Source organism: Spea bombifrons, chromosome 7 (assembly GCF_027358695.1).
Source record: "Spea bombifrons isolate aSpeBom1 chromosome 7, aSpeBom1.2.pri, whole genome shotgun sequence".
Classification (NCBI taxonomy): domain Eukaryota; kingdom Metazoa; phylum Chordata; class Amphibia; order Anura; family Pelobatidae; genus Spea; species Spea bombifrons.
The window spans coordinates 5,815,849-5,832,500 of NC_071093.1; the positions used below are offsets into that span (position 1 = coordinate 5,815,849).

Below are 16,652 nucleotides of genomic sequence, written 5' to 3' on the forward strand. Positions count from 1 at the left end.
GCCAGATTCTTCTTCCAGTGATCCCCATGGGAAGCCCAAGAGGTTGATACATTGGGGTGGGGCTAACCACAACCAATGATTGGGGATTATACCCCAATTGATATGAAGTGGGTGTCACCATGGCAGATGAGTAGGCAGAACCAAATGCTACCATGAAACGAAACACAGTCTCAGGGCGAAACCAGGAGAGGATCCAATATATATATGCCTATTAGAACAAAACCATCAGCAGCAGGTGAATAATGGAATGGAAAAATGAATGAATATATTAAGAAATCACCAATGGGTTGGCAAAACGTATATTGTGTATACGTAGGTGAATATCGATTACTGACTTAGAACCCAGGGAACTGTCTAAGTCCCCACGTACTCACCTTCTGCTTTCCCAAGAATTGCTAAGAAGAATAACGCCAAACTGATGACATTTGTTACAAATGTTTCTTTTTTTTCTGGTGCCTACAATCTGTAGCTTATTAGAGTGTTTACTTTGTGTGTATTAGTTTCACCCCCCGTTGGGCCGATGTTTACTCTTTTTTTCATCCCTATAAAACATTACTCAACTAATTTCAGGCCGAGGTGGATGAGAACGAAGTGATTTGTTATCTATCATCTACTTTCCACACCCACCACACTTTTTTTCCCCTTCTGTTTTATTGCCGTGTATATTTTCCTGGCTGGGTATCACAGCATTACCCTTCCAATGTAACAACGCCAACTGCTGACGTAGCCAGAGAACACAGCTATGAGCAAGAAAAGCAGAGAAGTTATCAGAGAAGAGGAGCTCGCAAGAACACGGTTTATGGCAGGACTACAGGACCTTTCGCGGACGCACTTAGGTCTTCTCTGATCGGAAAGCTAGCAAAAGGAAAATAAATTCAGAATGAATTTAAAAAGCCAAGGGAGGTTCTATTTTTTAATGTTTTTGGATACATTAAAGGGACACCCCTGCCATCACATGCACTTTATGGCATTTCATGGCTGCATGGTCTTAAATGTTTGTGGTGTCCCCTTGCAAATGCATTAGGGGGGACACCATTGGGGAAGCCACCATATGCATTTGCCCTTCTGCCTATCCTCTAGTTTTTTGCCATGTGGGAGATGTGTTCAAGGAATGAGTCTTATGAGACATCTGCACTTACCTTTCAGAAACATTATTGTGACCTTCTGTACTTCTAGACTGTAAGCTCCTTTGAGCAGGGCCCGCCTCACCTGTTGTCTCTGTTAGTCAAATTGTTATGTTATATACTATGTTATGTGCTGTCTATCCATTGTACAGCGCTATGGCATTGGATGGTGCTATATAAAACAATAAATAATAATAATAATCTACAGTGGCTAGAAGGCAAGCCCAGTATAAGGGCTGGCAACGTCCGACTACCGAGGAGCTTGCACACAGACCGTGATAAATAACTGAATGTCGCTTTATCTAATTATATAGAAAGACCGGGACTGGTGATTGATTTTTTTTTCTTAAGTGACCCCCGTAGTGCCCGTAACATGTATATTCAGACCCTGGAGTTACCTAATCCGATATGTAGCTGGTCTGTATGCTCAGCGATTTACCTACCCTGACATACAGCAGGTCTGAGCACATGGAATTGGTCTGATCGGCCGTCAGATACAGTCTATATACAGCTTGTCTGCGCATGCTCAACAGAAATATTGTTACAGAAAACGTACGCAGATACAGACTCTAAAAAGATTTATCATCACATATTATCAAGTACACCTCCATTTATGTAAGCTTCATACTTCCTTCGAAAAAACAATAAACGTCATTAAAAAAAAACAGACGGGACAAATAAACTCCATAAAACCCTTTATTGAACAAAACATTTTTAAAACATCCAAATTCGAAAGGAAAAAACAAACAAACAGATCATTGGTTTCCGAGCTGATCGCGAAAGAATTACCAATGTAAAGATTTGAGATGTGAAATTGTCATGTTCGGGATACAAAGTATCCGTCTGCTCGCCCTCGTGTCGGGGCTTTCGTTTTATCAGATGGATGGCACGGGGGTAACGGATTTCCCCCGTTACTTTGAATTACAGCTGTTTATCTCGCTGCTTTCTTCAAGAGATTAATTAAATGCAAAACGTGACTCTACGGATCACGGGAATACCTGCCAGACCTCCTATTAATACCTTCACTTAAAGAACCTCGGAGCCGCGGAATCATTCATTAAAAAAAAAAAGAAGAAAAAAAAAGAAAAAAAAAAAACGAGAGAAAAATTCTACAACAGCCCCTTTGCCTGCAAACAATTCATGGATGGCTAACCAATTAGCCCAGTAGCACTCTGGGTTATTTTATTTTATTATTTTTTTTCCTTTCAAGCCCTGTGGCCCTTTGAGGACACAATCGAGCTCAGATGATAACCTGGCAGCATAGGTAGAAACCCAGCCAAGTGCGAATGTTTGAAGCCTGAGCTTGGCTGCCATCGCGTCGGCAAAAAAAAAAAAAGAAAGAATTCAGGCACCATGTCATCTCGTACAAAGGATAAAAACAGATTCGACCGGAAATTCAATGTGGCACCACATATGGGATACATGAGTGCGGTTATACAACAGGCCACAGATTTTTTGTTGAACGTTCTCCTGCATGTGAAGCCGAGGACATGTGTAACCATCAGAACGTCTCGGGGAATCTGTATTTAATTTGAGTCGGGGTGGTGGCAGGGATTGGAGTTCTGAAGCTGCTACAGGTTTGTGGCAGATGGCTCTGTGTCAGCTACGACAGGCAGCCAGGCGAGCCTTCAGCGCAAGTTCTCTCTCTCTCTTCTTTTTTTTTTCTTTTCTCTGTTCTCTCGCTCTCTCGCTCTCTCTCTCTGATCAGGTAAATACGGGCCACGCTCTGGAAAGTTCGACGAATTCCGCCTCCGGGCTGCAAGTTTGTGTCTCGGCCCCATCTGTCACGAATCTTTCCCGGGTTCCGCGGCGAGCAGAGACCTGAATCTGCCGCTCAGAGCTTCCCATGAAAAGCGTGCGATCTCACCCTGCGCGAGAAGTGAAAAAAAGAGAGAAATAAACCCCAAAAACATTAACCGTTAGGAGACAGCAGAGCTCTGAGAGATCACGTAACCATACATCCGCCACATCAAACAATAACAGCTGATTTATACCGTCAGCACCTACATACATTACAGAGATATAAGAGGAGGAGGGAATCCCACAGCAAAATTGACCCAAGAGCTTACACCTACACTACTGAAAGCTCATGCAGGAAGCTACGGTGTAGATCGCATGTCAGCCATACATTGCAGGCATCGAGAGAACATTTTTAGTGAATATATAACATCTGTAAAACTGTATATATATATATATATATATATATATATATATGCAAAAATAACTATAGATATATAGAACTATAGTTGTAGATATTCCCAACACTTTCCCGGAGACTGATGGTGCCACGAAAAGGTTACGGCCGTGGCGGAGAGCGCGATTTAAGGGAATTGATCATTAAAATGCGCCCGTAAGTGTCTGCCGCCGTCATCTAATGCAGGTTTAAATGTTTCTGCTCCTGCAAAACTCTTTTACCAAGAAACATAATATTATTTGTATTCATTTCTGCGGATTCCTCGTAAAAACAAGTTACTGCACGGAAGCCGCATGACAAAAGCGATTTAACCCCTTGGGGTGTGGGCACCAAGCTACCCGAACTCTGCCCAAATTCCCGTTAACATTAAAACTCTGTCACCGCGCTGCTTTTAGTGAATAACCCGGCAAATGCGCATCACATGGCATCTATTTACTGTATATATTCTAGCGGTACTTGTCACTCTATATAAACGAAGCCGTGGCCGTCGAGCAAGAAATCTGTGCAAACAAATTAAATATGGGACAAATCTCAATAATGTATGAATAGACAAGATGAGTCCTCCGGGGGGGGGGGGGACACTTTTTTTTAACCAGTTAAGCTTCTTGACACCTAACTGCTAAACTTTTATATTTTACTAATTACTAATCTCTCTGATCTACCTTTTGAGATTATTCCTTCCTCAAAAAAATCAAAGATTTCCACGAGGCAGCGATCATCTCCCCTCCGGCTCGTTCCTCGTTTACGACCTAAAGGTCTCTCTTAAAATTTGCCTCCTATTCCCCGTGTCATAAATTATACATGCTTGTGTTCTATTCTGTCACCAAATGCGTATCCATCTGCCACCTATTTATCTGATCTCCTCATCGTGGTATCTCAGTCATTTTTTTTCTCTTCTAAACATTTCTCTTTCCCCTGACGTCTTCTTCTTCCACCCTAAAGAGAACAGACCGGCTGCTCGGCTGCTCTGGGTCTCGGCGAGAAGCGACGTTACGTCTGAAATTGTTAATATGGTTAAGGAATTGCCCGGGTCGGGGTTCTTAATAAGAATTTGCACAATATTAGGCAAAAATATCAATTTGTAGTAGGTAAATGCGATAGACATCCATATGCTTTACAATGAACGTAAAGGGTTAAAGTTAGTAGAAAAAGTTCCATTCTACGTAAAAGATCTATTATAGAACTTATTCTACTCCAGTGTCTTATACTCATGAAATATATCCACGAGGTAGATGGCATGTATGGATAGTAGCCATTTGTCTGAGTTCTCGCTCTGTTATCTGAGCCCAATCGACTAGACAAACCCCTCGACTCCTTATCATACTGCATGCGGGAAACAATAGAATGGCTCAGTCTTAATCACCCAGTTGGACACTCTGACTAATGAAAGTCTATGGAGGAACGGACTTCATTAGCATTGCCATAAAGCATCAGCTCAGTGTGGTGTTTGAGCCGGGAAAGTCAACCAATAATATCACATGACCGACGGCTATGGCGGCCTCCAGGTCTGCAGATAAAGGGGGTTTATGGAAGCTAAATGGGATAAAACCAGGTTTTTGACAACGCGGAGCTACAGATTTTGCTGCCATTTGCTTCCTTTTTCCATTAAACCAGAAAAAAGGAAGTTTACCTTCGTAAAAAAAAAAAAAAAAAACCTTTTTTAGACTTCGCAAAGTCAGCACGTGGGAGAAATGCTGCCTTAGGGACAAAATGGGGAAAAAAGCGTTGGCTTTTAACGAATGTAAACGCCTGTTTCCTTTAGCATGCCTGACAAAGTTGGAAGCCCATGCTGTGTTTTAGGGTTTTGTCTCTCTCTCCGATACAGAAGGCAGCGTACAAAACCAAAACAAGTCTGGAACCAAAAAAATATATAATAAATTAGACATCAGCAGGTTTATAAGAACTACTTCAGACAATCTGTTGTAAGACAAGACACAATCTCCCTCCTCCTGAGAGCTGTAAAGTGTTCTAAGCAAAACCAATTTGTGTTGGGCTTAATAGAACCCATAAAATATTTGCTGGGGGCAAACAGTACTTAAGGGGGTGAAGTTTCCTCGTGTTCACGGGAATTAAATATTATCTTTTGTTTTAACTTAGGTGGACAAAACTGAGCCTGAAATTTTAATGCTCCTTGAAGACGGCACCTGGCGTAGCTCCGGCCACAGAGACTCGCGGATATAACGATTACATTTAGTAGAGAAGAAGCGGAAAAAGCGATATTTTATTTACAAAGTGTACAAAAGCAAAAAAAAATAAAAATAACTGTTTTGTAGGTTATGAAAAATACATGATGCAGACTGTTTTAGTGGTTTTAATCCAATTCTATGAATTAAACCAGTTCAGTAAGACAATTGGCAGCCAGGCAAATCTACACGAGTGGGGTCATGTATGAAGAACAATTCTTGGGCAAAGTCATACAAGGACCAATTTGCCAGACCAGTCCAGAGATTATACTTTATATATATATATATTTTTTTATCTCTAATCAGTTCACCGCTTCGTCAGAACTCCATGGGAAATGGATATCGGTCTTTTGAGTCAAAATAGTTTGGAATAACCTTAAGTGGACCAACTAAGTCAACGAGCCCGGAGTTCGGTGACTTCAACTCTCAAGATCTCAAGGAGATCTTCTCAGCACAACACCCACGATGCTTGAAACCCAACATCATCCACTAAGGAACATTCAACAGCAGGTAAGAACCAAATGGCCCATCTGGTTGACCAATTACAGATCTAAAGAGCCCTAATGGCTACCTTGAATAATGTTTAGTTATGGTCACAAGGCCTGCATGCTTCTAAAACTACATGTCCAGGTTTTTCCTGACTCCATTGGTTCATGGTAAACGTTGGTATATTTCTACTAACCAGTACTGCTCCAAAGGGTTTTTCAACCGAGGGTAGCCCAAATCCATGGATAGGAATCACGTATACACCCAATGGCTGGACGACCCTATTCTGTGGGATGGTGGGCCTCCATCATTTTAAACTCTTTGAGCCCACTTGATTGGCTGAAGTAAATACTGAACATCCGAACATTATGTTAATCGTTTATAACCTCAATGGTTCTTTTTAATTCCTAAGATACTAGAACACACAGATTGCAGAGCACCGAGTGAAAGACGCTCTCAATCAAGGCCTAGGGGCTTCCACACATCATAAAACTGCCTGCCTTCTGGGTGGGTTCCCCATTTTTTTTTTTTCATTACAGGTTAAAAGCCCGAGTGCGATTCTACTGACTCACAAAGTAACAGAGGGTTAGAACTGTGCAGTCAGCATTTTAAACTATTATGAGCTACCTTCTGAACCATTGCCAAGTTAATAGACAATGAAAGATAATGAGCTTGAAATTGGGTGTTAAATTGCATTTTTGGTTTCGCTCTTTCAATTTTTTTCCCTATAGTTTAACTCTTTCATACAAATGGCCAAGTCATGGACATACATTGTCAAAAACTGGGCTGCGGAGAAGAATCCAAGAGTGCCTTGTTCTCATCCGGCTCTGGCAGAGATAGTGTTAACGGTACATCTAAAAATACATTCTTCCCAAAATACTGCTTTTTTTTTTTCTTTATGCGATAGATCGCCGACTACATAAAACTACGGGCAGAAGTCATTTCAGACGATAAAGAAAATGTTTGGATTGCGTTTGCCGTGATCAAAATGTGATTTAATTCACGTTATTAGATATTTTTTTTTAGCTCTAAAGGACGAGGACGAGCGATTTTCGAGTTTAATTTTCAAGTCATTGTGTCCTGGAGAAGAAAAAAAAAATGAAAAAGAAATATTGGGCACCCGATAACATTCACCTGGGTTTTGAGGCTAAATCACGTAATATTCTAATTGCCGAGCGAGCTTATCTTCATTAGTATAATTGTAAGCCGTTCCTTTCAACTCTTCTTTCGCGCTAATGAGCTGCATTAATACAGGTTCATCTCAGACGCCTCGTGGGTCTAAACGTACAGGACGGCCGCTCTCGAAAGCGGAGACCTGAGATAACACGGACGCCGTCCACCTAATTAATCCTCGTTGAGTCGAACGACCCGAATTTCTCCGAAACGCGTTTCCTTCCCCAAAAAAACAAGAGTCTCGGAGGCGTACCTGGAACCGGTGCTTTCTGACGAGATCGGGTCGCGTGCAGAATTTCTGGAGTCTCTTTACGAGCTGTTCAGGTGTCGAATACAGATATTCCGCTGCGAGGAAAAACAGATACATTTTTAATGAAACAAAAACCTCAAAGCACACACTCGATATTAGTCACTTTACTAATTAAAAATGCATATTGCTCTGTGCCGCCTCGTGCTTTACATTATTTAGGCCCCGATTTTTTTTCTAAGGTTACCTCCTCTCGCAAGGATGTTTAATGCTAAATAGGACGGTGTAGTTGTTCTGTTTAGACATCTCCTTGGGGGTGATTAAGACGCATTATTCCGGTGTAAGACAGCGCATGGAAAGAGCGTTTAAGCTCCGATACGCGACGACTGCAGCGATCGTGTATTCCTGACCTTCCCACACAGAAAAGAAGGGGAAAAAATGCCACTTTCACAATATTTGTAATCGGTATACGTATATTTAGAACGGTTTGTCAGTGAACATGTGTCAATGTATAAATATTTAGTGTTTAGAGAGAGGAGCGGGCGGGGGGGGGGGTCTATTCACTAAACAGTGGGCTAGCCCCTATGGGTTTGGCCCTACTTGATTCATAGAGATGCAGCTCCGTAGATACGGCGGAACCGGCGATGCATTATGGAGGGTCAGGCCAGTCACCAGAGGCTCTCCAGCGTTGGCCCGTTCCTGATCCGTCAATAAGAATGCCGAACTGCTTCAACTCCCATTGCCTAAGCCACCCACAGTCACGCGATGAGGAAAAATAAAAGGACAGCGGGTCTTAATAAAATAAAAAGACCCTCACGTGATCCTGAAGAACATCTCCATGTGGATCAAAACGTTGGCAGCTCTCCTATTTCTCAACTCGCAAGTAAGCTTCATATAAACACGTTCAAATACAAGCATGCATGTGGCGTGCACACTAACATGTATGTACTAACGTGTCTATGTAGGACATGTGTATATATCGACGTGTGTATGTACCGATGTGTGTATATCGATGTGGGTATGTACCGACGTGTGTATGTAGGGCATGTGTATGTATTGATGTGTGTATGTACTAACGTGTGTTTGTAGGACGTGTGTATGCATTGAGGTGTGTGTTCTTATCACAAGTACCCGTGTGTGTCCAGACCGATAAACCATTGTGTGTGTCTGTGGCTCTGAAGGCTAACATAAGAAGCTATTTTAAAACATACTTTATTTTGTTATTGTGAGCGAGCAGATGGTGCATATAAACACCGCCTAATGCATTATATCACAGATTTCTTAACATTAACATGTCCGTTTGCCAAATAAACAATCACTCGCGCATAAGTTCACTTTTCAGACTCCGTTACTTCCCGAGGGGCAGAGACGTCTGCTAAGGTACCGGAAATTACCTGCAAAAATCTCGGGGTACACCAAGGATTTGGGGCACAAGGGATAGCAACCACAATGCACTGCTTCCAACCTAAAAAAAAAAAAAGAAACATTCAGCAAATTCACCAACAACACTTATTTTCATTGCAGAGAAGTTTATGGCAGATCGGCCCCATTCGGCCCCCGTCTAGTCTCCCGTTTCTCCTGCTGTAAAGACTCAAAACCTTAATCAGTCATTGGTCTCGTCTTATATTCAGGACCCATAAGCCTATCCCATGTGTGTTTACATCCCCTCACTGTATTACCCTCTACCACTTCTGCTGGGAGGCTACTCCATTTCCACCTTCTCATTAAAATACCTGGCCAATGACCCGATAATACGAACCAAAAACAGCCATAAACGTTACCCCAAAATTCCATCGCCTATCTTATCGCTGCTCGATTCCGGGGGAGCGTTATGGATCACGCTTGAGTTAGATAGAACAGAACACGCAGCATATGCTAGTTTGCCATATAAATCAAAGCAAAGCCCTGCGATATATTTTTTTTTTTTGTCCTCAAACGCTACTCAACACATTTCCTAATCAGCAAATAAAGAAATGCAACACAAGGTAAAGCATGGACAGATTTTCTTAATCATGCAGCAGAAAATAAGGACGTTCATTCCCAACGTATGGTCCGACACCAGCAGACTCTCTAATGCTGCAATGCGCATAATTCCTCGAGTATTCGGCAATTCTGCAAACAGCCGCTCGGATACATTTTGTGACTCATATCCTCGCTTTTGTGCTTATGTTGTAGAAAATGACACTAAAATGTAGCGTGCGCAAAGAGTTTCGTTTTTTTATTTTTTTGCTACATATGCCAAGGTGTTAAAGTGATGAAATCAGTTACAAAATTTAAAAAAATATATATAAAAAAAATAAAAAAAAATACTCCACTAATGAATTTTGCCTTTCTGTATACCGACAACAAACCGAACATGGGCGAAACATGTAAAAATATACTTTTTATTTTTGTTGGCCCGTCCAAATGCAAGCGAAATTCAAAACACGTCTTTAACTCTGTTTATGTAAAAATGGTTTCGAGACTACGGCCAAAAGGGCCGACCGTGGAAGAAACTTTTTTTTTCTCTACTTCTCCCAAATTGTTTGAGGTCGCGCTTAAGATTTTTTTTTTCCTAATTATTTTAGTTTATTTTTTGGTTCTTCTTTATTTTTGTGATTGGCAATCAGGCATTTTTTTTTAAATTCAGGGTAATTGATATTTATTGTCTTTTATAGGGATTGTTATCAGACTAATACTGAGGAAGGAGTTATAGATATAGTGAAGGTTTTAATTATTTTATATTAAATATTTACACCCACAGAATATCTAGGCATCGAATTATCTTTGAATTGTCTGGAAAAAATATCAGAGTGAGTGTATGTGCTTTTAGATTAGAGTGAGTGTGTGTGATTTTAGATCGGAGTGTGTGTGTGTGCGCTTTTAGATTGGGGTGAGTGTATGTGTGCTTTTAGATTGGTGTGAGTGTGTGTGTGCTTTTAGATTGGTGTGAGTGTGTGTGTGCACTTTTACATTAGGGTGAGTGTGTGTGTGTACTTTTCAATTGGGGTTAGTGTGTGTGCTTTTAGATTGGGGTGAGCGTGTGTGTGTGTGTGCGTACTTTTAGATTGGGGTGAGTGTGTGTGTGGTTTTAGATTGGGCTGAGTGTGTGTGTGTGCTTTTAGATTGGGGTGAGTGTGTGTGTGTGCTTTTAGATTTGGGGTGAGTGTGTGTGTGTGTGCGTGCTTTTATATTGGGGTGAGTGTGTGTGTGCTTTTATATTGGGGTGAGTATGTGTGTGCTTTTAGATTGGGGTGAGTGTGTGTGTGTGCTTTTATATTTGGGTGAGTGTGTGTGTGCTTTTATATTGGGGTGAGTGTGTGTGTGTGTGCTTTTAGATTGGGGTGAGTGTGTGTGTGTGCTTTTAGATTTGGGGTGAGTGTGTGTGTGTGTGTGTGTGTGCGTGCTTTTATATTGGGGTGAGTGTGTGTGTGCTTTTAGATTGGGGTGAGTATGTGTGTGCTTTTAGATTGGGGTGAGTATGTGTGTGCTTTTAGATTGGGGTGAGTGTGTGTGTGTGTGCTTTTAGATTGGGTGAGTGTGTGTGTGTGCTTTTAGATTGGGGTGAGTGTGTGTGTGTGTGCTTTTATATTGGGGTGAGTGTGTGTGTGCTTTTATATTGGGGTGAGTGTGTGTGTGCGTGCGCTTTTAGATTGGGGTGAGTGTGTGAGTGTGTGTGTTTTTAGATTGGGGTGAGTGTGTGTGTGTGTGCTTTTAGATTGGGGTGAGTGTGTGTGTGTGTGCTTTTAGATTGGGGTGAGTGTGTGTGTGTGTGCTTTTAGATTAGGGTGAGTGTGTGTGTGTGTGCTTTTAGATTAGGGTGAGTGTGTGTGTGTGTGCTTTTAGATTGGGGTGAGTGTGTGCTTTTAGATTGGGGTGAGTGTGTGTGTGTATAGTCCACCCATGTGGAGACTCGGAGGACAAATGAAACAGCAAAGAAAATGGACAGAACTTGTGGATATCTGTGCTCTAACGCAATTAATATCATTTAAAACATAGATGTCATCTCTGTTAAGTAAGAATATCCAGAGATCCTGGTCTGTTTGAGGCCCGAACCCAGAGTTAGAATCCGTGGTTATTATATTCCTTTGGGTTGAGAAGCACTTCTATACGAGCCAAATGTTACTAACAGTAACACTGTAACACTTTACAATTCCGAGACTTTCTAAATTAGACATCAATAATACGCTGCTCGACGTTAGAATAGTGGAGTAAAATAAAGATACACGATGTCAAGGGATTAACATCCAGCATGACAGGCAAAGATGGTATAAACGCCGACCAATCCTCAATCACGAGAGGACACGTGGATGTCTTCTCTGGTGGTCCTTAGACAGTATATAGACAACACTGATAGAATCGTTCAACACAACACACCAAACGAAATCCGGTCAAAAAATGTATGGACCATGTCACCCAGGACAATGCCGCTCGCTATTCAAATTAGGCGCTGACATTTCTACCTGCATTGTAGCTGCTTAGAGAACGAACGGACTATTTTAGGTTGATGACAAAAGCCCATTAACGCAAAAAAAAAACAAGAGAGCGAGAGAGAGAACCCTCAGGATGCAGTTGAGGAAAGAGAAATAATTGGGCTGATATTTGCTGAAGGTAGAGCAAAACTCAAAATTACGCCTCATTACCTACACTGTTAGAGGGTAGTCTTTGCCGCTTCTTCTTTAGGAAATTAACCGCTTGTGCGATTCATACGGCTCGTGGTTTGCGTCGAGATGAAAGAACGAGAACCCGGGGCAAAGTAGCAGGCGCTGTCTGGACTTCGAGACGTCTGAACAAGAAGGTCTACTTGTAGGATCCCTGACCCCCTAGCCGCGCCATCATGTGTAGGAGAGCAACGTTTCCACCCGAGGGGTCTTTCCGCAGCTTCAGGTGGGCTAAGAATAGGTTCGCTGGATCTATGCCATAAACAGCTGGCCAAATGACCTTTTATTTCCCTACCAATTAACAAATCATCCGCTAAATCTAGGAATCTTAATGTTCAGATCTGCTCACTTCGGCTCATACCATTTATCTGCAAATAGTTATTGGGCTTTTGGTTCTAAATATAATTAGCTGATAAATTTTTTTTCCCAGGCGGAATTACTTTCTGGAGGGCCCAAGGAGCCTTTGAGTCACATTATCTAGTAATAATGAATCAAATCAGGTGAATTTCCTCCTTTCTTTCTTTTTTTTTGTGTAATGAGGATGAGACACAGTTACGACACCTGAGTCTCATAATAACAGCAGACAGCTAATTATCGACAATACTTTTTTTTTTCCTTGCGTGATGCGCCATGAAATAAAAAGAAGAAAAATCCTTCATTATTAAAAAAAAAAAAAGTTACAATTAGAAGTGACACCGGAGGAGAGTAAATAAAACTGAGTGATTAAAACATTGCTGCTTTAAGGGTGGTTTTAATTAAATGGAAATGCTAATGTTGTCATACTTACCAGACGGGATTAAAATTAGTTATTGTAACTCAGATTTTCTCGTGTTACGGATTCCGCTAAGAGTTTAAGATATGAAAATCTTGTACCCTTTTGCGATGTGTAATAACGGACATTAAGAATACCAAAAAAATAAAAAGAATAAAAATAAAAATTACCGTTACCCTGAAATGATGTCGTAGAATCAAAACTCCGCCACGCAGCCTTTTCTTTCATTTTTTTTTATTTAAATAAAGTGATTCTGTTCTCTTTTAGATTTCTGAACACGAAACAAAAAGTTTTTAGGTTTGGGCAGGGATCCAACAGCAAATGTGGTGTCAAGAAGGTTGGGATTTGGGAGAGAGCGCGGCTTCGGCCACCCACTAAGGTGATGTTCTAAACTGAAACCCAGGATACAGCGTGTAACTGCAGATAAAAACCTAATTGCACACTTTCTCCTACTTTATTTGTGTAAAATTTTCCATCTGCTACATCTAAAGATGTCTAAACTGTTCGTATCAAACCTGCATTCAGCTGCCAGCTGTGCCCATTAAGGATTTCAAAACGCTGAGCAAATGAGGCATTATAAAATCTAGTAGTATTGGTCCATCTGCCCAGTACTGGTAGGAGATCCAATACCTGGTCCCATCTAAGTACCGCTGCTGCTCGCATTAAATTCTTCTTCTTTTTTTTTTAAACAAATGCTCCTTTGCGTTGGTAACTTGAAGATTTGGTTTACTTTATTTCTCTTATTTTTGGAACCCGACACTAAATATGAGTCTTTGGTTTTCACTCCCTCTTTATCCTTTCTTTTTTCATAAGGTGACTTTGTGTAAATGTCTAATGGGTAATGTTAGGAGCTGAACACCTACTGTGCGCACCGGATCGAATGTAACACACGAGGACTATGGGGGCACGAGAAGATCACCCTCAGAATCCGCAGCCCTGTACAAAGGGTAGACCGGACACAACAATTGGTATATAGCAAGATGACATACAGAAACCGGTGAGGAGGGCACTATGTTGTCTTCTTCCCAATTTATGAAGAACCATGAATCTCAGAGGCTGGAACAAGAAGAGTCGGAGCCTGCTTCTTGGAGCCAAAGCAAGGGTCAGCTTGGTCCTTGCTTTGGCTCTAAGAACCAGGCTCCGACTCTTCTTGTTCCAGGCTCTGAGATTCATGGAACAGCTTGTTCCATACAGAGCGCCCGCCATTTTGAGGATGCATCAAGAGACATGCACCTGCATGGTCAACAAGGTCCCACACTGGCTCCAACCCATACTACCCTTAAAAGAACAAGTCAGCACCATAGCTCCATCCCAGCTAAGCTTGGCACCGTCCGACTGGTACACGTATATGCTGATATACGTACTAATGTATCTATTTTTTATGATGGATACACATTATTGTATATTGTGTGGTAATATTCATGGGAAGATATAAAAGTTTTGGACAGGGTCCTGCAACCACTGGGCCCAAGTCAATCTGAGATTCTCCCATAGCATATAAAGCAGAAATCCATAACCCCCTCTAAATGGACAACGCTGGGTTCAGACAGATAGTAATTGCTAATTTGACAGTAGTGATTTGAAGCAAAATGCAAAGGAAGGTTATGCATAGTTCCATTCAGAGGGCAAACCAGGTGACAACATCAGAAGCCACATCAAGGATACATCGAGTCAAAGAATGTAGCGGCCAAAAAAATATATCGTTTATTAAAAACTGTGCCGTATGAAACAGAAATGTGCATTATATTACTGCAGTCTGGGTTTAAAGGGATGTACAGTTATAAATAAAATCAGCTGTTTTTTTCCGAGAAGGAACACAAAGGAATGGTCTGATCACGCTCTGGTAACCAATACAGCCAAGTAAAAATAGATAGGACTCGACAAAATTGGGGTACTTTGACGTAGTGGCGAGCTAAGCAATATATGGTCATATAGGGTGACGGAATCCTAATATGAGAGCTATTTGGTGCAGATATGTAAAAGTAAAGCAATATGAGAAACAATCTATTAGTTGCTATGGCGATTACACTTTGCACTACAGTTGCACTTTATATATATATATATATATATATGTGTAATTCCCCTATGATCTAGGTTGTTCATCACTTTTATTCTTATTCATAGTTGTGAATTTATTTGTAGTCCAGCTAGGCTACTCGGAGCTCTTGCTCTTGGGGGGGAGCGGCTTCAAGTTGGGGTGGAGCTAGCTAGCCGTATAGGGGGTGGTATCCATAAGTGGGGGCTGGGCTATCTACACAAAGGGATGTGGCTATCCGCAAATTGGCAGGCAAGTGAGCACGGCACCTGACTTAGGAAAGCAGAAAGTGACCCGGAGACTCTGGAGAAGTAGCTCTTCACCCGGAGACTCCGGGTCAAACACGGAGCGTTTCCAGGTACAGAAAACACCCCAAAGTTTTAACACCGACTAAATTCCTGCTTAAAATGCAGGGAGCTATAGTTTGCTTTGCCGCTCCAAGTAAGTAAAAGTTTCTGTAAGATTGTTTTTTTTTTCCATACGCAAATTTTAGGCAATAACTTTAGCTTTTCTCTGATTTTGGAGGTGTTGAAAGAATCCCTTTTTCAGAAATGAATCTGGCATGTCAAATCCCTCTAGATCGAGGATAAAAAAAAATCTGACATATCCTCTTTGGTATTCTTCCTTGAAAGTGATGTCATCACTTAACCTTCTCATCTTTTTATTATTACAGTTAATTCAACCTTTTTTCTCAAACCCAGATCTCTGATTATTTATTATGAGAAGAAAGAAGTAAAATAAATATATAAAAAATGTCCTTAAATTAAATATATACCTTTAATAGACGGTTTCTCCTGGTCTCTTCATAATCATGGAAAATGATGCCATTCAATCAAGCACATGCTGGTTAACTTATGGTAACCAGTTAAAAGGCTTATGTAATTTCATATTGGAAACATCTGAGGACAATGGGAAATCTTGCCGTTATAGGAATATATAGTTTTCAAAACAATTAATCAGAAGAGTCCGTATTAGACAAGACTCCCTGATTGTTTTACATTCTAATTTGGCAAGCGTCATTTAGATGGCATCTCAAAACTGGCCAGTCGCAACGATAAAGATGTCAGTGTCAGCAAAATTGGTTGCAAAGAAGAATATTTAAAGGTTAAAGTTATAGGAACAATCAAATTCTAACAGATCCAAAGAAAGTCCAAATAAAACACAATGTGCCATTGGAACCCAGGAGTGATGGGAGTGATAAAGGCCCATTGGAACACAGGAGTGATGGGAGTGATAAAGGGCCATTGGAACCCAAAGGTGATGGGAGTGATAAAGGGCCATTGGAACACAGGAGTGATGGGAGTGATAAAGGGCCATTGGAGCACAGGAGTGATGGGAGTGATAGAGGGCCATTGGAACACAGGATTGATGGGAGTGATAAAGGGCATGGAACCCAGGAGTAATGGGAGTGATAAGGGCCCATTGGAACACAGGAGTGATGGGAGTGATAAAGGGCCATTGGAACACAGGAGTGATGGGAGTGATAAAGGGCCATTGGAGCACAGGAGTGATGGGAGTGATAGAGGGCCATTGGAACACAGGAGTGATGGGAGTGATAAAGGGCCTCTGTACGCCTATGAAGATATTACATTAAAAATCAGCCTTTTCCAGCTACATGTACAACATTAACCCTGTCTGCGCTGGATTTCTGATGAATTTCATGTTATTTTAATGGACAAAATTCGCTTCTCTCTCAAAAACAAGGACATTTCTAAGTGACCCCAAACTTTTGAACAGTAGCATGCATACGTATGTAAACAGAGCCCGGAAGAGGAAATCTGTACACTTTTAATTTTAT

The 16,652-nt window shown here is 41.3% G+C and overlaps 1 protein-coding gene across 1 annotated transcript in view; it reads right to left on the reverse strand.

Moving 5' to 3' along the window:
• Window positions 1–2,798: 2,798 nt before the first annotated feature.
• GTDC1 (glycosyltransferase like domain containing 1) overlaps window positions 2,799–16,652 on the reverse strand; it is an 82,075-nt gene continuing 68,221 nt past the window's right edge. Inside the window, exons 8-10 of the mRNA XM_053470822.1 lie at window positions 8,802–8,872; window positions 7,414–7,505; window positions 2,799–2,992 (exon numbers count right to left, since the gene is read on the reverse strand). Coding sequence (XP_053326797.1) covers window positions 2,909–2,992; window positions 7,414–7,505; window positions 8,802–8,872 — 247 coding nt within the window. The 3' untranslated portion in view covers window positions 2,799–2,908. The remainder of the gene's footprint in view (window positions 2,993–7,413; window positions 7,506–8,801; window positions 8,873–16,652) is intronic.